At 57.2% G+C, this 19,222-nt stretch overlaps 1 protein-coding gene across 5 annotated transcripts in view; it reads left to right on the top strand.

Moving 5' to 3' along the window:
- CHST15 (carbohydrate sulfotransferase 15) overlaps positions 1-10,455 on the top strand; it is a 72,967-nt gene extending 62,512 nt beyond the window's left edge. For all 5 annotated transcript variants that reach the window (XM_079138072.1, XM_079138075.1, XM_079138074.1 and 2 more), the window contains exons 7-9: positions 1,421-1,577; positions 6,873-7,020; positions 8,714-10,455. In XM_079138072.1, the coding sequence (XP_078994198.1) occupies positions 1,421-1,577; positions 6,873-7,020; positions 8,714-8,904 (496 nt within the window). In that variant the 3' untranslated portion in view covers positions 8,905-10,455. The remainder of the gene's footprint in view (positions 1-1,420; positions 1,578-6,872; positions 7,021-8,713) is intronic.
- The last annotated feature ends 8,767 nt before the right edge of the window (positions 10,456-19,222 follow it).

Here is a 19,222-nt window from a genome sequence, read left to right on the forward strand (position 1 = left end):
GTCAGGAAGCTCACTACCTGCAGGTCCCACTGAGAAGCAGCCCCTCTGCCATCTGCAGTGAGGGAGAGAGGTTCTCCAGGGCTTCGGCTAGGGTGGAAGTCTGTAGGGGAGCAGAGAGGGGTCCAACTTGGAATGCAGCCAGAGAGTGGAGCAGGGTGCTGGTGGATGGAAAGTCACTGGGGACACTTAAAGGAAAGGGGGATTCTGCTTGACACAGCCTGCTGGATTCTTGCTGAAGACAGGCTAGGTGACCAGGCGTCTGGGCAGCCAGCAACCTGATCAGATGCAGAGGGTGACTCAGTTTGGGATTTGGGAGATTCTGGCTAAAACAGCTCAGCCGTGCTTTACAAACAAATTTCAGTAGCTCCAGTTCAAGGGTCCAATCAGCTTTTGTGAGAGGGATTCGTGGATGGAGCAGCATCTTGTTCTAGTAATAGCCAGGTTCCCTGAGAGGCTGAGCCGAGAGCGTGGGCTTGACAGGCAGAGAAGAGGGTTAAAGAGGCAGAACGGGAAGCCACTGGTCACCTCACTTTCCTGTGACTCAGTCGGTGTGGTTCCCAGCAGCTAGCTTGTGTGACTGCATTCCACTTTGGTCTTCCCGCTGAGCCTAAACAACGTCGTCCAAAACAACGGCCTCCCACGTCTGTTCCGCAACAGAAGGATTTTTACTAAGACGGGGTGACCAGACAGACATGGATGGCCAGAAGTTGAGTTTGCTCAAGGAAGACCACCAGCTCTGTGGAGAACGTGAGAAGGTGCGGGTGGATCACTGAGGAGAGCAGGGCCTGGGCGCACACCCCCTGCAGCTGTTCACCTACCTGTGTGCAGGTGCTTGGAGGTTGGGTTAAAACCAGGTTCCCGGGAACCCAGGAACACACATTGAACGCTTTTAAAAAATTGTTTGGAATGTCTTTGGGAAAAGCCAGGAGTTTCACATGGGCCTGTGATACTGCGAATGCTGTGTTGTTCCCTCCAAGAGGGGCGAGGACAGGAAGGAGCATAAGGTCTTCATGGTGTCACTTTGCTATTATGTGATTTTTGTGATCTGGTGTTGTAAAAACACAGCCTTGGCCTGAGGGAGCTAGGGGAAAGCCTTGCAAATCCTGCTGGTAGTGGTTTGGGGCCAGCGGAGACATGTCTGGTTGGGAAGGAGGAGAGGCACTTGAGGGGCGGGGCGAGAAGAAAGGCCAGGAGGGGCGGGGCTAGGAGGGAGGCTGGGAGGGGCGGGGCTAGAAGGGAGGCTGGGAGGGGCGGGGCTAGAAGGGAGGGCCGGAGGGGCTCCTCTGCCAGGGAAGGTGGAGAAATGGTTGGGTTTTAATGAACAAAACCAGATCATGCGACTGCTCATTGATTTTCTTTGTCGCCGCATGGCGTGACTTCGCCCGGCGGCTGGTGCATTATCCACTTGTTTCCTTCACAGGTTGTACTCCGACTACCTCTACTTTGCAAGTTCGAATAAATCTGCGGACGACTTCCATGAGAAAGTGACAGAAGCGCTGCAGCTGTTTGAGAACTGCATGCTGGATTACTCGCTGCGCGCCTGCGTCTACAACAACACTCTCAACAACGCCATGCCTGTGCGTGCAGAGCCCGCTTGGCTGTCATGAAGCAGGGCACACTGGGGAGGGGGGTTAGCCCAGAAACAGAGGAGCATTTCACTGTGCAAGTGCACTCAGCGCCCTTGAGCAGTGGGGAATGCCCAAGCCCGTATCCCGGATGTAGAAGCGTAAATCGTGATGGGCCCTTGCAGTGGCTCCTGCTTTCTCCCTGCCCACCACCCGGTCACCCACTGTCCCCTCTCTCTGTGAGAGAACGGGGTTGTCATTTAGGGAGGTTCTGAAAACACAGGCAGCAATTAGTCAGCAGGGAGGAGGTGCCCCCGCCCTCAGACTGACTTAAGAGCTTCTCTGCAGCGTGGGCTGTTCCCCGGGTTTTAGAACTGCATACCAGTGACTTGGAATATGTCTCTGACAGGGTCTCTGTTGAAAAGAATCCCCTCTCGATCCTCTATCTGTTCCTGGCTTCCCCTCCAGGGACCAACCTGGAGGTCTCAGCCTTTCTCCTGCACTGACATTTGCTGGTGACGAACTGGGCACTTTCCAGCTGAGGGATGGTTCTCCTTGCTGGGTCCCAGGATGCCAAGTGCTTCCCAGCGGGGCTTTTGCAGCAAGTGGCTTTCCCCAGTGAGGTCCATTCACTATCTGCCAGCCTGTGCCCAGCACAACCATGTAAGGCATCGACTGCTGCAGAGGCTTGGGCAGTGGGCGCTCACAGGAGGGGCTTCCTGCCCTCGGCCTTGTCACCCAGGCTGCCTTATCTACAGGCGGGGCACAGAGATAGTGTCCTGATCCCGGGCTGCCTTTCCAGGGGCTCTGTCATGTGGCAGGAGATGTGACTTGGATCAGATAACCCCAGACCTGGAGAGCAGAGGTGGGCATGGGTTCATGTCCTCTCCCAGAGAACCCAGGGCCCCCCATTTCCAGTCCCGTCTGCATTCTAACCATGACCCTCAGGGCACTGCCGGCTGTTGAGGCGGGGCCGGGAGCTCCTGGCAGGGGCTGCGTTCTCTCCACTTCTGTGCGTGCTGGAAGTGTCTTGATACAAGTCATAAAAGTCCACTGGTGAAGGGAGGGGGTCTGACTCTTGTTCATCACTGAGGGAAACTGCCCTGAGCTCTTTTGGCCTCACGGACTCCCTGAAATCCACCTCATTTTACAGACGGGCACACTGAGGCTCACTGATGGGTTCGCTCCTGCCCAGAGTACTACTTTGGTACTCAGCCCCAGGTCTGGTGGCCTCAGAAACTCGGGGCAGTCCCACCTTACTTGTGCTTTTAACTTCCATTTCATGTCTTGCTGGGGTGACACCTTAGCAGGTACCTGTGGTCAAAGGGATGTCCCCAGGTGCAGGACAGTGGACAGGATGGATGTGGCCATAGCAGGTCCTGGGTTCATCTTCCGTCCTCTCTGTCTCTACACACAGGAGAAGGAGCTGGGAACTTAGGAAGGGGTCTGGCTCCTCTGGGAGGGGAAGCCTCACTTCTGGGATGGGAAGAGAATTCCTCTCCAGCTGCAAACCCCAGCCGAGCCTGCAGGGCAGGGGTAGCTCTTTCGGACCCGCAAGGACCTTCTTATCTCTTAGGGTGTTCATTGCCTCCTGTGGTGCCTCCCTCTCCGTCACGGCCACAGCCTAGTCTCTCCCTCTAGACCTTCAGCCTGGCCAAGGCTTTTGCCTTGGAGCAGGGGTCACAGGTGTGGCCCCTGGAAACTTGACAGACATGCAGACTCTGCCCCTCAGCCTCCTGAATCAGAAACTTTGCAAGCGGCCTTCTGCCTGTCCGTGGAGCAGGCCTGCCTGCGGTGTGCTATGCGCTTGGACTCTGGAACCACCAGAGTCCACCTCTCCTCCCTGGGGTGCACTTCCCCTGCTTGCCGAGGGGCTTCTTGTCCTTGAGGTCTTTCACTAGCCAGGCTTCCTGTTCTTTCTCCACCGATTGCTTTTCTCTGCAGCCTGTAGCACAGTTGAGATTTCAGGTGTTCCTGATCAGGTTAGCTGTGTCCCCTGGCCATGAGCCCCACAAGGCCAGCCAGGGCCGTCTGTGAAGCAGCAGCCCATCTCCACTGCCTGCGGCCAGGCGCCTGGCACCTGGTGTGAACTCCGTTATTAGCTGAGGAATGAATGAATGTGCAGGGAGAGTTGTGGGGAGGATGCATGGGGTCCCAATGGAGTCATAGTGGGGAACAGATCGCTTAGCATGTCTGGGGAGAAGCTGGGCCTGGCCAGGCTCAGCTTGACCTTGGCCTGCTGCCATGCTACACTCCTGGGCTCCCTGTGGTGGAACAAGTCCCACGCATGAGGTACTGGCTCTTTGACTGGCTCTGGCGGGTGCTGGCCACTGACCTGGGGCCTCCCTCTGGACCTCTGTTTTTCTGTCACTGGGTCAGTCAGCAGCCATAACTTCAAGGCTTCTCTCAGCTCTGGCGTTTTCTAATTTTAAACGCACTGTGCTCCTGCCCTATGTCTCCCGTCTGTGTGGTTCTCTTTAGACTCTTGTCCTGCCCTGGGCAAAGGTGAGGGGACTGGAACTCCGAGCGGGCGGTCTCGGGTGCCCTTGTAGTTCCCAGTTGTAGTGGTGATGCTGTGTGCACAGCAACGTCCCCAGAGTGCCCAGACTGACTGTAAGTGGGTGGGACTAGAGTGGAGGAGAGGGCTGCTGGGGTGGGCAGATGGGGACTTGCTCCTTTGGCGCAGCTGAGTGCCCAGGAAGCCCGCGCGCTCCCTGCCTGGACCAGCCCCACTGCAGGACGTGGCCACGGGACTCTGGGCCCAGGACTCTAGCCCCTGAGAACACTGGTGGGACTCTGACCAGATGGGCACAAGCTTTCAGAGACTATTCTGTCATCATGGCCAGGTGCAGGGGACTACAGTCACTCTCCAACAGCAGCATCCTGCCACAAACACTTGGCTGCTCTCCTTCCAGAAGGTTCTCTAGTTGTAAAGCCAGGTTCTCTGGAAGTGATAAACCTCATCTGACCGGTCTCCCCTCAAGGAGTGGCCTACGAGCTGCCAGAGAGAGGCTTGAACAGCCCTGAGAAGCCCACTCCTGTGTGTTGGAGGCCAGGGTCTCGTTTCCGAGGCTGGCGCATGCTTGTTGCCTGTTCCTCGCTCCTCGCAGCTTTGGCCCAGCTTGAGGCCTTTGTTATGAGCTGGTATATAGATAGCAAGGAAGTGTGGGCCAGAGGCAGCTAATGAATTTTGGAGACAACATATCCATTCCCTCTAATTGCTTTCCTTCCTTCCCATCTTCCTACATCGTTAGAAAAATAATGAAATGGAAAACGAATAGCAAGAGATGAAACTTGATAGCATCTGCACGTATTTTTTTCCAATGGTTCTTCATTTTATTGTTGACTGTGCTTAGCGGTGCTGCCGAGGACCATATTGGGCACTGACAGGTCTTGCTGAGAAAGGCTTGATGGGAAAGCACCGACCCTGCCTTCTGGGAACTCAAGGTCAAGGGCAGGAAGTGTGACAGAAGAGGGTCTGCCTTAAGCTCCAGGAGAAGCCAGCCCTGGGAGGCACTCCAGGTGGAAGGGAGAGCTGGAAGGTCAAGCTGGACCAAGGACCTTCTGTGTGGAGGGCCCTGGAGCTCTGAGCAGGGCTGGCCATGACCAGCTCACTGCTCTGCCAGCATGTGCTGGTAGCCGGGCACAGGGTGGTGTGTAGGACGAGTGGAGTCAGGAGCTGTGTGGGTCCAGGTTGGCGCTGACGGGCAGGGGGAGAGGGAGAGGGTGTGGACAGGAGGTGGGGGAGGCTGCCCCACTGCCCTGCTTGGATGCCCTGCAGGTTCTGGAGGAGGCCCCACACCTCCAAGTTCACCAGTGTTCTAGAAAAGCTCACGAGGCCCACTAAAGGTGGCCGTGTCTGTGCTCACAGTTTATTACAGGGAAAAGGTGCAGATGGAAGTCAGCCAGGGGAAGCAGGGCGTGGGCAGGGCCAGGGGCTCCAGGGCAGAGCCGGTCCTCGGCTCCCACAGGGCTCCTGCATCCCAGCCATGACAGACATGTGACCACACTCCTGGACTGTTGCCACACCAGCCTTGGTGCCCAGAGTCCTTACCGGGACCCTCTTACCTAATGCCCTGTGACTGTTGGGCTCCAGTCCCTCCAGAGGTCAGGAGTGACACCTACCTGTAGTCCAGGCCCCATCCTAAGTCACGGTGTTAGCCTGTCCATGGCCAAAGCCCCAGGCAAACCAAGACACTCCTGGTGGGCAGCACATTCCAGGGCCTAGAGGTCACCTCCCAGCGGTCAAGGGCGGGGCCAGACCTTTCTCTGGGTTAACTCTTCATTGCACAGCTCGCATTTTAGCACAAGAAAAAGGAACAGAAGGATGGGGACCAGGAAACCAATAGGTGGAAAGGAGCCAGGCCTGGGGCCTGCTGCTTCATGCCGGGTCATGTCCTCCTGTGTGCACATTCACGGCCTGGTGTCCCTGCAGCACCCGGGTTGCCTCAGAGCGTCCACAGTGGATTTTCACAGTCTGTCGTGTGCTGGACTCCAGGGTCGCATGGGGAGCAGGGAGAGAGCTGGGATGTCATGCAAAGAGCACGTGCTCCCTCAGTTGTGCTCCCTGGGGGCTGCGGCCTCTGTCTCTTCCCCATAGCCAGTGCTCACCAGCCATGTGGAGACCTGGCGCTGCCCGTGGGGCCATGGTGAGGACTGAACGCACCCGAGTGTCTCAGTCAGCTTTCTCGCTGCTGTGGCTAAACGACCCGACCAGCACAATGGTAGAGGAGGAAGAGTTTATTTGAGGGCTCACGGTTTCAGAGGTCTCAGTCCTTAGAAGGTGGCTCCATTCCTTGGTGCTCGAGGTGAAGCTGCACATCATGGCGGGAGAGGGTGGTGGAGGGAAGCAGCTCACATCATGGTGATCAGGAAGCAGAGTCCACTCTCCAGATATAAATATACACCCAAAGCCACACCCCAGCGCCCACCTCCTCCAGCCACACCCACCACTTCAGTTACCACTCAGTCAATCTCTATCGGGGATGGATCACTGATTGGGTTAAGACTCTTAGAACCCAGTCATCTCTCCTCCGAACCTTCTTGCACTGCCTCACACGTGAGCTTCTGGTGGACACCTCGCATCCCAACTGTAATACCAAGTGTAGAAATTCTTTGTCCACAAGGCACAAAACTACTTGTGGAGATGCCAGGGTACCCGTGTTCAAGGACTGCTCTTGGAGGTGACTCTTTGCCAGGACAGCTCTCCTGCGTTGCTTTATAGTGAAGGCCATGATGCTTTAGGGAAAGTGCCTTTGAGTGCCGGGAACATTTCTCCTGAATGATGCCCGCCCCCCTTTGTCCTAGGTGAGGCTCCAGGTCGGGCTGTATGCTGTGTACCTTCTGGACTGGCTCACGGTGTTTAGTAAGGAACAGTTTCTTATTCTGCGTCTGGAAGACCACGCATCCAACGTCAAGTACACCATGCACAGGGTCTTCCAGTTCCTGAACCTGGGTATGTGACATGCATTGGATGATGGGGCCCAGCATGGGCCCAGCGTGAGCCCCGTGGATGCTGGTTGGGTCAAGCACAGTCACAGCAAGCTGGGCAGGGATGGGCTAGCTGGAAGGCCCAGGGAATTCCAAAGAGGCCGTGCCTGGCATGGTGACGGAGTCTCTGGGGAAGAAGAGGCAGCCTCCCTCTAGGAACTTGCAGCCCAGCAGGAGAGGACGAAGTTGCCGCTGTACTCACTGCGTACCGTGTGGCATGACATGGGGGGAAGTCACTATCGTCATGGGGTCTGTGTTGACAACTGGGGAGGATTGCTGCAGGAAGTGGAGGCTTCATAGGAGGAAAGGTCTATGGTTTGAGCTTGGAAGGAGCAGCAGGGTGAGGTTGGTGGCTGGAACAGTCCTGCAGAAGACACAGGGTGTGGAGGAGGGAACTGGCCACTGCACCTGAGCGTTGCTGGGCACCCCTGGAGTCAGAGTTGTGTGACTGTTGGTTACTCGCTGCAGCTCTGGGAGGGTAAGCCTACCCTAAGCTTGAGGACACCAGCTCCAAGTCGCCAGGGCACTTTGTGCCCCAGGCCACGCTGCTGGCCGTGGCAAAGGCTGGTGGAGACACCCACAGGTGGAGTATGCTGCCCATGTGGAGGGGTCACCTGAGGATAGTGGGCAAAGCTGAGGCAGGGTCAGAACGGGCCAACTCCTCTCCTGAGTGCCTCCTGTGGCCCTGCTTAGGACCTTGCCTGGGAATTTTGTTAATTGAATATTTCTTAAAATCTATCTGCCTCCACAGGGTCATTTGCCCTTCTCCTTTTTTGGGGAGCTGGTAATGTGTTGACATGTGGTCACTTTTATTCTTTCTAAGGCCTAGACCATTTTTTTTTAAATTTGGTCATCTGTAGACTCCTCACATTAATGAGCTTGTGTTTGGCCTTAAGAGGGACAGTAAGGCCCACTTTCTGTTTTGCATGACCTTAGGACACTGGGATTTGCTAAGGACTTTGTCCAGATCCTAAGAGCCCAGACTCCAGCTGCCTGAACAGTGACCCTGTGGGTTTAAGCCAGTGAGCAGCTATGTCCCCAGGCCTGGGCTCAAGTGGCAGCCTCAGCTGGCAAGCCTGCCAGATTGTCACAGGTGTCTCCTCACTGATGTACTTGCCTTAGGTGGAGGCACAGCCAGCAGGGTCTCTAGGCATGGGTGGCCTATACACCTCATGACCCCCTCACAGCCAGACACACAGGAGAAATGAGACGCTTTGCACCAGGAGCCCAAGGTGGAAATGATTGCGGCAGGTTCCGGCGGCTAGTTAGCTGGGAAACTAAGCCCCTGGACCGTGCCTGGCAGATGACACGATGTCCAGAACAGGCTGCCGTGGAAAGCAGCCCTTCAAGGATAGCTGGAAACAAATCCCCGAGGTGAGCCAGGAGTGAAAGTGGCTTGTCCTGAAGTACCAGTGGGACCTCCGCGGGGGTGGGCCTTACAGGCTGCCTCAGAATTTCTTTGCTATTTCATAATGGTATTTCCCCCTCCCTCCCTCATCTCCTCCAAATGGGTCCAGCCAAAGAATTTGAAGCCCCAAACACATTCTTCTAGAAGGAAATCCCTTTCTCAGCACAAAGGAGAGCTGGGATTTTTGCACAGAACCCTTTACCTCCTGCCATGCCTCTGGCCTCACAGTATTCTTTACCTTTCATTCCAGGGCCTTTAAGTGAGAAGCAAGAGGCCTTGATGACCAAGAGCCCTGCGTCCAATGCACGGCGTCCAGAGGACCGGAACCTGGGGCCCATGTGGCCAGTCACGCAGAAGATTCTGCAGGACTTCTATGGGCCTTTCAATGCTAGGCTGGCACAGATCCTCGCTGATGAAGCATTTGCATGGAAGACACAGTGAGACCTTAGTCCTGGCAGCAGGCACGGGACTCAGCGACTCTGTCATTGCCATGACTTGACTGTCTCTCTTGGGGGACCTGTTTTACTCACACTGTGGAGAAAACCTGGAGACTCCATCTTCTTTTCCCCCCGAGACACCTGTCAATTATAACCATTCTCGAATTTCCTTTGTGATCCTCAGTAGTTCAGCCCTTGACCCCACAGAGATCCTCCTGAGCCACTGGAAGCTGCACATGGGCAGGAATCCAGTTCTGCTCCATGAGCACCCAGAGCCCTGGGACCCGCAGGCTTGCAACATGCCAGGTGCCGTGCAGAGAGGAGGCCTGGGGAGGCCCCAGCCCAGTCCTGCTCAGCCACCCCCAGGAGAGCCCGAGCGCAGGGTCCGACAGTCCTGGGATCCGATGGAGCACACCAGAGCTCCTGCCCCGGCTGACCAGCACTTACACGTCACGTGCTCCCCAGCAGTTTTGCAATACTCTTCTTTGGATCGCTCACCCTGTCTGGGTGGAGAACCCAGCTTCTTTTGAGAATGGAAGCTCTTTCATTTTTGTTCTTTTTACTCCCAAGTCAGCTTTTCAGTGACATCAGAAATAAACCCATCACTGTTTCCAAGAGAAAAAAAAAAAAGTTTTTGGCAGCTGTTCATCTCCCCAACCTCCCATTCCACCCTCTAGACTTTATGTTTAACTAGAAGATGAATGAGTTAACAAACCACTTCCTGCATTTGACTAGCCCTCTCCCCTGCCTCTTTAGATGTTTTCTCAAGAAATTCAGTTTATATTTGGAAGGGGAATTTTTGCTGAATGCCAGAATCATGCATCCTCAAGGAGCTGGACACGTGGTTGGGTCTCAGTGACTGCAGACCTGAGGCATGCAGGGTCCTCGGAGGACTCAAGGAAGCTCAAGTGCTTTGTCTTTGCTGGCTTTCGAGGGGCAGAGCCTCTCTGGAATGAGTTCTATATCCACGATCTCCAGCTCCTCTCTCATTAGGAGCTGCAAGATTCTGGTATCCTGATTCGGAAACTCAATGCACAAGCTGAACATGTAGAATGCTGGAATTTGGAATGAGATTGCTAGGAGCTATGTTCCTAACGGAATTTTCCAGTGCTCTTGGCAGCTTGGTTTACAGTGGATGGGCTGAAGGTCTTGTCATTTCTTGGAAGTCATGGGGAACGCGGGAGAGAATGCTTGGGCCCGCTTGGCATTCAGCCCCAGGTGGGGCAAGGAAGCTTTGCCCCCGTGTTGTCAAGGGATGCTTCCTGTGAACCCATGTTTCAGGCTGAGGTCCCTTGACCTGAGTCAGAAAGTGCAAACACTATATACCCAACTCACTCATGTGTGAGGCAGCTGGGCTTCCGTGGCACCCGGATCTGTACTTGCTCAGCTATCTGATCCTCTTGCCGGCGTCTTTCTGCTGCTGCAGAAGGGGTGCTGAGCCCACTGCCCAGTGTGCGGCTTGCTCTCAGCACTGATGCGGCCAGGGCTGGTTCCGCCAAGGAGGGCGCCGTGTGTCCTGATCGCCACTTGCCTGGACAATCTCCCCCTTTCTCTTGCAGCCAGCCCTCGGAGCAGCCGCCAGCGGGGAAGTCTGGCCCGAGCACAGGGATGCTTTAGGGAGATATCACTTCCGAGTGTGTGTGTGTATTTATTTGGAATACAGAGCGTGTGCGCGTGTGGGCGCGTCTGCTGAGTGGGTTCCCTGCAGTCCTGCTGCCGACCAGGCTCCTCCGCTCTGGACATAATGCCTTTACAGATTAATTTCTCTGCCAATTAACTTGTCATTTCCAATACATATTTTGCTATTCAATGTCAGCCATGATTTCAATGAGGGGTTTTTCTTATGCACTCCTATGCATGTGAATAACATGTGGTATAACTCTGCTTCTTACAGAAGTATTACCAAGGTCTTATTTCCAATATTATTTGGTTCATTACCGATCTCTTTTATATATGCAGGCCCCCTTTCTGTGCCACCCAGTGCCATCCAGACACGGTTTCTCCTCCAGGCCTCTCTCAGGAGGCCACACTGTTGCCTTTGCTTTCTCTCCGTCGAGGCCTGGCTCCTGTTGACAGCACCGACGCCATTTTTGGGCAGTGGCTCTCTAGCCCGTCACCCCAGACCAAAGCGAAACGGAAGGTTCCTCATGACCTGGTATTGAAGACGCTGCGCACACGTGTGTCCACCGTAGCCCTTGGTTGTGTGAGGCATCGCATGAATCACAGCGATGTTGTACTTATTAATATGTAACACGATTAAAGATGGACCCACGTGACTGGTTCCTGCCCGCAGGGCGCGTGTCCTCCTGTCTCCAGCACGCTGTCTCTTCTTTCCATGGCGTCTTAGTGCGTGAGCAGGTGGTGGAGGAAGGTTGGTGTCTCCCTCACCAGAGTGCCCGCTCGCTGTGTGAAGGGGTTGAGGGGGCGGCTGACGAGAGAGGGCCACGGCCACACCCAGAATGCAGAAGAAAGCTCCAGGGCAGAGACAAGGACTCAGTGTTCCCGGGGCCTCCTGCCAGGGTCCAGCTGTGGGTGAGTCGGGGTGGAAGTCGGCCCTGTGCAGGCTGGTCCTGCGTCGTCTTCAGACCTTGAATCTGTGTTAGGTGGCCTCACTCCTTGGCCTGCCTGGCCCCCAGGGACTGTGTGTTTGAGACCTCTGGTGTCTCTGTGTGCATGTCATTATTGCTAGACACTTGGCGTCCTGCTGTGACATGGGGCAGGACAGGTGAACTGGGGCTGGGTGACAAGTACCACCGACTGGGCAGCTTAAATGGCAACCTGAGGCTGAAGTTCAAGATGGCGACACCAGCAGGTGGTTTTTCCTGGGGCTTCTCTCTGTGGCTTGCCGAGGCTGCTGTCCTGCTGGTCCGGGCATGGTCTTCCCTCCTGTGCCCTCCTCCTCTCAGCAGCACACAGATCAGCGGAGGAGCCGCCTCAGTGTCCTCATTTTAACAAGTCACTTTTTCAGAGGTGTTACCTCTAAGCGGCCGTACTCTGAGGTGCTATCAGTTGGGACTTCATCACATGAATTTGGGGAGGGGGTTATAAGTCTGTCCCCAGCTTGGGGCTCTGGAAGCCTGGGCCATCCTGGGCACAGCATGGACCCTGGCTTGGTTCTCCAGTTCTGGGAAGAGAGGTTGTCACCTCTCTCCATCACTGACTCCCATGGAGGTACATTGAGGGTGGGGAGCCAGGGGCATCCAGGTGTGGAAGGCGGGGAGCCCGGCCCCTTTGGCCTGGGCTTTGCTTGCTGTGCTGCTGCATGAGAAGGTGGTGGTGGGAATTGGGAGCAGGACAGGCCTGGTGTGTGGTGAGGGTAGGTGCCCTGACCCCTTGAAAACCTCTGCTGCAACCCTTTGCTGAAACTCTGCTGTGAGGTCACCCGCCCGTCCCCAGGAGCCAGCTCAGGAGAGGGTCCCGTGAGGACCGTGCACCTCCTGCAGGCTGCAGGCCTCGCTGAGAGATGCTGTGTGGGCCGGCACTTCTGTGGGCAGGCAGGAAAACGTGGCTCTGAGGAGCCAGATGTTCCCCCAACTTCTCAGCCAGCTCCCCTGCTAGGCTCCAGAGAGCCAGTGTGTGGGGCGCTGTGCCAACAGAGAGCTTACCCTGGGAGCTGGGGGAGCTTCCAGCAGCTGCTGTAACCAATCACCCCCATCTTGTGGCTTAAAAACACGCGATTTCTTCTTGAACAGTCTGGAGGTCAGAAGTCTCAAGTCAGGCTCACTGGGCTGAAGTCCCCTGTGAGCAGGGCAGTGTTCCCTTCTACAGAGACTGTTTCCTGGCCTCTCCAAGCCTCTGGAGGCCTTGAGCCCTGGCTCATGGTCCCCTCTTGTCTTCCTGGTGTGCTCTGCTCAGTCGCTGCCTCTTCCTCCCTCTGCTTTTGTGACCACACGGTCTTCTCTGCTTTCTGAGGGGTCGTTCCTGACTACATCGAGCCCCTGGATAACCCCTGGCCATCTCCCCTTCTCAGGATTTAACCTGCGCACTACCTTTGGCCACGCGAGGGAAGGTGGTGCAGGCCGTGGGGATTGTGCCTTGGAGGTCCGTGGGGCCGTCCTGCAGCCCGCCACAGGAGGCTGGCCCAGGGAGTCACAGGGCAGGCGGTGTGGGTGCCCAGCGCTGCGTGGGCCATGGCTGACAGCGGAGGGCTGAGCTACTGGATGTGCGCCGAGGTGTGTGTCCTTCTGCCCGTGATTGGCGTCAGGGGGCTCCAGTCAAATCCTAAGCCTTGGGCACGTGCTGCTCCCCGGAAGGGCACCTGGATTCCGCGGTGTGCAGGGTGCCGGCCGCTCCCCGCCCTCTTCCCAGGCCTGGAAGGAGGATCTCTGAGCACTCGCAGCTCCGCTTCCTTCCCTCGTTTCTATGAGCCTCTGACGGTTCCCAGGAGGCCTCCAGTTTCTCAAGTCCAGCTGCTGTTGAGTCGTGAAAGTCACAAGAACAGTTAGCGTGTTTTCCTGTCCCCAAGGGAGTTTGGGGGCCCGCGACCACCTGGCCCCAGCCGCATGTGCTTTGCAAGGCCGACCTCCAACCTCACTGGCATCTGTCCTGCCTGATGGGCCCAGGCTGGCCTAGGCTGGCCGGGACCCTGGCTCCTCTCTGCTCTCTCCCTTAGCAAACTTGCTGCTGGGCAGGTCCCTGGCAGAGACCAGGATGGGGATCTACGTGCACTCCTGGGGCCCTTGGGCTGTGAGTTGCCGTTCTGGGGGAACCTGCGTGGTGTAGGCTGGACGGGAGAGCAGAGCTGGTGACCCTCAGGCACCCGTGCACGCCAGGGAGTTGAGCGTGGCGGAACAATGGTGTCCTGCCACCCTGGACTGGCCTGTCCTCCTGTCCTAAGCTGTGGGAGGTGGGAACCAGCTCAGCCTGTCCCCAGTCTTCACTCTGCGCCTACGAAGCAGAGGAGAAGTCCATTTCATGCGGGTGGCACAGTAAGGGGCCAGGGCCCCTTACTGGGGCGGCAGCCAGGAGAGGCAGGGCTCCCACATGGGCCCTTGGGGAATGCAGAGGCCTCTGGGGCTCTGGGGGCCTTCGGGGGGGCGCACCCCCAGCTGTTTGTGCTGTCAAACACATGTCAAAGGCCCCTTGAGAGGCAGGCCCTGGTCAGCTTTAGAAGTGGGCAGATCTCATCAAGGCTGAACCTGGGCCTCCCCGAGTCGTGGAGAGGTGGCAACGGGAGGAAGGAGACCACCCCCCCCCCCCACTGCAGCTCAGAGTCGAAGAAGGCTGGGTCCACCGCCTCCCCTGTCCTCAGCCATCCTTCCCTCTAAAAGGACAGTCTGATTTGTATCCGCTGAATTCTGTGCCTTGAGAAGGACGCCGTCAAGTTAGGTGAGACCAGAGTCTGGCACCAGATGAGCTGGATTTGAGGTCTGGTCCCCCAGTGCAGAGCCTGCTATGGCCATCCCATTACCTAGGGCACACTGCTGGCCCTTTCTGCACCCATGGGTCCACGGTGCCCATGAGTGGGTGTCAGAGGTAACAGGTGTAACTGAGGGTCAGAGAGGCTGCATACCTCCTTGAGGCCACACAGCTCGGGTGTCCAGGATAAAAGAGCAGAATGTCAGCTCCGACTTTTTAATGTCAGAGTCAGTGCTTAAAACCGTGTGCTGCATACACTCCCTGGCCTGTCCCACCGGCTCAGCAGCCTGTCAGCATCTTGAAGCTCTCTCCCCACCCTCCAATGCCCAGTGATCTACTGGGCTAAGGCTTCCTGCCCATTCCGGGGTCTAGGTGAGACCAGGGCTCCCAGAGGCACTCAGGGCAGAAACGAACACGTCTCTGCTCTTCCAAGGCTCACTGCCCCTCCCTGCCCTGGGCTGCCCGCAAGCGGTCTCAGCCTCCTGTGTGGGCAGGCTTCGGAGTCCCTCCCCTGAGACCTGAGTCACAGCAGACAGGGGCTGCCCCGCCCTCTGGGCTTGGCCCTGCCCAGCAGCCTCAAAGGCACTGGGGCACACGCCTCACTGGGAGTGGCACACACTGACATTTTGTTTTCTCATCTCACTTTCCCTGAACACCTCCTTAGCGCCAGGCGCTGCCGTCTGCCTCCCTGTCTGCCTCGGGACCAAGGGTGGGGCAAGGGCCACCCCAGCTTCAGGCCCTGCAGAGCCCCTGCGCTCTGCTCAGGAAAGTCACCGCACTGTGGCATTGGGTCCTTGGGCCTCGTGGCCCCTCCGCCCACCCTTGGGCCCCCGTCACCCTCTTGTTCTGGCTTGAGATGGTGGAGGGTTTTCCATAGAGGGCCAGACGGGGTGCCAGACTTTGGTACCTGCGAAGCAAACCAGAAGCTCTCAGGTGCTAATTTAAGAGCAGAGAAAATGAATGTCCTCCGATATTTACTGAGGACTTTCGAAGGCCGACGATCCAGCACCATCGCTGGGCTGCAGGTCCGCTTCCGAGAGGAAAGGCATTCCCTTGAGGGCAGCTTCCCTGGGGCCTGGGCCTCTGCAGGCGCCGCTCATGGCATGGCCTCTTGGCCCCAGGGCTCCGCTGACCCTGCCTCCTTCTGGGCCTCTTGGGACATGACAGCTGCTGTCCTCCAGCCTCCGTGGTGGCGCCTCCTCTTCTCTGGGATCTGCAAGGTCAAGGTGCCCGTGGCCCCAGCCTCAGCCCTCCTGCCTCTCCACAGCCGGTCTGAGGCAGTCCGCAGCCTCTGCTGCCTCCGGCTGGGGACTCCCAGAGGCAGCCCTGGGCCCCACGCTGTCCCACCCTCTGCAGTGAGGGGCCGCTTCTCCAGCCCAAGTGACAGAAGCAAGTGCCCCTCCCGGGCCCCCACGTCCCACCCTAGCCCCAGCCGGCGAATCCTGAGCTGCACCCAGCACTGCTCCCCACCTGGAGCCGCATCCCGCCCGCCGCCCTCCCGCCTCAGGTCTCACCCAGCCTGACCACGCTGTGCCCCCGCCTCCCTGGCTCCTCTCCTCCCACCTGAGAGCCCCCCGTTCTGCAGGCTCTGACCCTGAGCCCGTCCAGCGCCCCACGTCAACCATGGCTCTTCTTGCTCCTATTTTCTGAACTGTGATGTCACAGGGGTCTGGGCCCCTGAGGGACTCTCCCAGAGCTGGCTGGGACCCCTGTGGGCAGCTGGTGTGAAGCCAGGTCCCACCACCTCCGTGGAGCTCGGGGCCTCTTCTCCTCCCTCGCCCCTCAGGGCGTGGTGCCCTGCACCCTGGAGCCCCATAAAGCAGAGCACCCCCAGCTTCAGCGGCTCCCCGCCTGACCCGCTTCTTCCTGGGGCAGGAGCCTGGAGAAGCCTGTTCAGGGCCCTGCTGCCTCTGCCTCTGGCCCTCCAGAGCTTCCTGTGTGGCCCCGCACGGCCCCAATTCTGTGGTGGATTGAGTAACAGACCCCCTCTAAAGCCGTGAGACCCCCAGCTGCTGGCCCCACTTGCCTTCAGAATAACCACCATTATTCCGGCACCCCTTCCAGAGGCCAGGGCCAGAGCCCCGCCAGCCTCCCTTGTGCCCCCGTGCCCTTCTCCCCCTGGGATCCCTCCAACCACGTCACCCTCTCCTCTGAAACCCTGACCAACCTCCCACTCACTTAGGATAAAATGGAAAGACCCGCAGGCCCGGACCCCTATCCTCAGGCTCCTCTCCGAGACCCCATCCTGCCAGACCCCTGCTGCCAAAGCTTCAGCTCTGGCCATGCCACCCTCCCTGCTGTCTCTCAGCCCGCCAGGCCTGCCCCTGGCTGCCCCCTGCCTGGCACACCTTCCCCGACCTTGTGGGACTGTTCTTCAGTCACTGTGGCCCTCCCTGGCCACCGACTCAGATCACCACCTCCCCTGCATTCCCAGCTGCGCCCCCATCACACAATTGCCATCAGAGAAAGTGTCAGTCCTGTCTTCACCGCTGCCTGGGTCCCCTCGGCCCATCTGGGCCGTCGACTCCACGAGGTGGGGCTCTGTCCATCCGCTCGGCGTCCTCGGATCCTGGGTGGGTGCCAGCTCACAGTGGTCACTGGACAAACACTTGACAACGAGGGTGTGGACAGGAGACCCATGGCACTCTGGGGCTCCGGCTGGTTTCCTGAGGGAGTGTCAGGGAGACCCCTGCAGAACTCAGAACACTGACCCAGGCCACAGGGTGGACAGGCTGCGAACCAGGTGGCTACAGGAATCAGGTGGCCTCCAAGTGGAGCCCTAACCCCTGGCAGAAGGGCAGAGGGCATCCTGGGGGGAGAGAGGGAAGGAGGCAGGTGTGGGAGATGGGAGGGCCTCAGCGTCTCCAGGAAGGGGACAATTCTGCGACCAGAGTCAGGTAGATCTGGGCCACCCTCCTGGCTCTGTCCCTGTCCTCTGTGTGGCCCAGGGTGGGGACTTGATGCTGCTGGGCCTCTGCTTTCTTACCTGCACTCGGCCACCAGGGCCCGAATGAAGCTCTGCAGGGCTCATGCACCTGGACCCCAGGCTGGGCAGCAGGGCCCTCAGCTCATCTTCAGGACATGATTGTCATATGGAAGGAGCGAAGCCACCCAAGCAAGTGGACGCTGGGCCAAAGAGAGTTTGGTAGGGTGGTGGTGAGCAGGGGACTCGTGTGGCCAGGGCAGGGTTTTGAGTCACTACTCTGGAGCCATATGGAAGAGTCCAGAGGTAGGGAGACCAAAGGCGGGGGCTCTGGTAGTCTAGGAGAAAGGTCACACGGGCTGGAAGTGCTTCAGAGGCACTGCTTCAGTGGGATGTGGGGTCAATAATGAATGACACCACCAGCCACGACTGCACAGATGGCTGGCCTTCACCTAGAGCCCGTGGGCACGAGTGCTTCTCTGTAGTTCCCCATCTTACAGAGATAGAAACTGGGGCTCAGAGAGGCTGGGTGACTTCTTCAAGGTTACACAGCTAGGAACCAGTGTGGGAATCCAGCAAGTCTGACTTTCAGTCCCAAGCTTGAGAGTAAGCGCAGAACATGGCAAGCGATGGGAGAGGTCAAAGGCAAGGTCAAAGTCAAAATGATCGGCAGGGATTAGGCTGGAGCTGGTGCCCAGCTAAGGGTGGAAAAGGTATCTCCCTTGTGGCGTCTTTGGATGTCCTCAGTTGGGCCCGCTGGGTGGGCTTAACCACTTGGACATCTCCTGTTTCATTTTTACCTAAAATCTTTGACGTGCCTTTGTTTGGTCTGCCTTTTGGTATGGGGCCAAACCTCTTCTCTGGTGTGGGTCTACAGACAGGAGTTTTGGGTGAACTTTGTCAGAAACCACATCGTAATGAATCTGGTTTCGGTTTCTCTAAAGGAACATCTGAACCGGAAGAGCTTGCCCAGCAGTCTGGAGGCAGAGCCTTCCATTATCTTGTGGTTATTTCCCATCTGTGGGGGGACTTTTCAGTGTGCCTTCCGGGAAGCAGCTCTCTTCCACACTGACATTTCTCAGTGGTTCTCAAAGTTCCTGGGGACCCTGGGGACCCTCAAGGAGAATCTGCAAGTTCGAACTATGTTCACACTCATACTAAGATATCATTGTCCTGACCTTGCTCATGAATGTACAAGTGAAGTTTCCCGAGGCCCCAGCCTGCTCCGATGACCACTGGGAAGGGTCCAACTGTGCTTGAAATTCTCTCCGCTTTACCCCAATATGGTAACTATCCATAGATATGAAGTCCGTATACAAAAGCTCCTTGGCATCTTCAGTATGGTTACGAGCGTAAAGGAGTCTTGGGACTGAACAGTTAAAAAACTGCTGATTTATATGGTGTTTAATTAAACAGTGCATTTATGATATCAAGAACAACCGGCGTTAAAAAACCTTCAGGACAGACATAATCGACTTCCGGAAAAGGGAAATTGACTGGAGGGCATTTTATAGAATGGCCCAACACAGGAGAGCTGAGGATGCCCCAAGCATCAGCCAGGAGTTTTAGGGGATATGGAGGTGTCTGTGACCCAGGGAGGCCAGATCTGGGGCCATCTACCATAAAAGGGAGGAAGATGGTCACCATGGTGCCAGCTATTGTTGACCCAGTGGCCATCAAAGGGCACTGGCACATCTCTCATTTGACCTTCACTCTGCCCAGGATGAGGTTAAAAGGTGGGAGAACTGAGACTTGGTGGCCCGGGCCCCAGCTAGCGCGAGGCCGAGCTGGGCCTTGAGCGTAGGTCTGTAGTTCTCCAGGGCTCAAGTCCTGACCGACCTTGGCTTCTCAAATCTGAGTCTATGGAAAGTTCCCCTGGAGGCAGGAGGAGGCTTCCAGACAGAGTTGGCCCATGCAGGCAGTGGGCACTGGGTGGCATCTTTCGGGGCAGTGGGGCCTCATTCGTCCCTGGCCCCGCTGCCTCTTCCTGGCCTCTACTGCCTCTTCCAAGTCCCTTCTATGTCTCCCTCCCACCCAGACA

The sequence above is a fragment of the Sciurus vulgaris genome, assembly GCF_902686455.1.
Source record: "Sciurus vulgaris genome assembly, chromosome: 4".
In the NCBI taxonomy this organism is placed as follows: domain Eukaryota; kingdom Metazoa; phylum Chordata; class Mammalia; order Rodentia; family Sciuridae; genus Sciurus; species Sciurus vulgaris.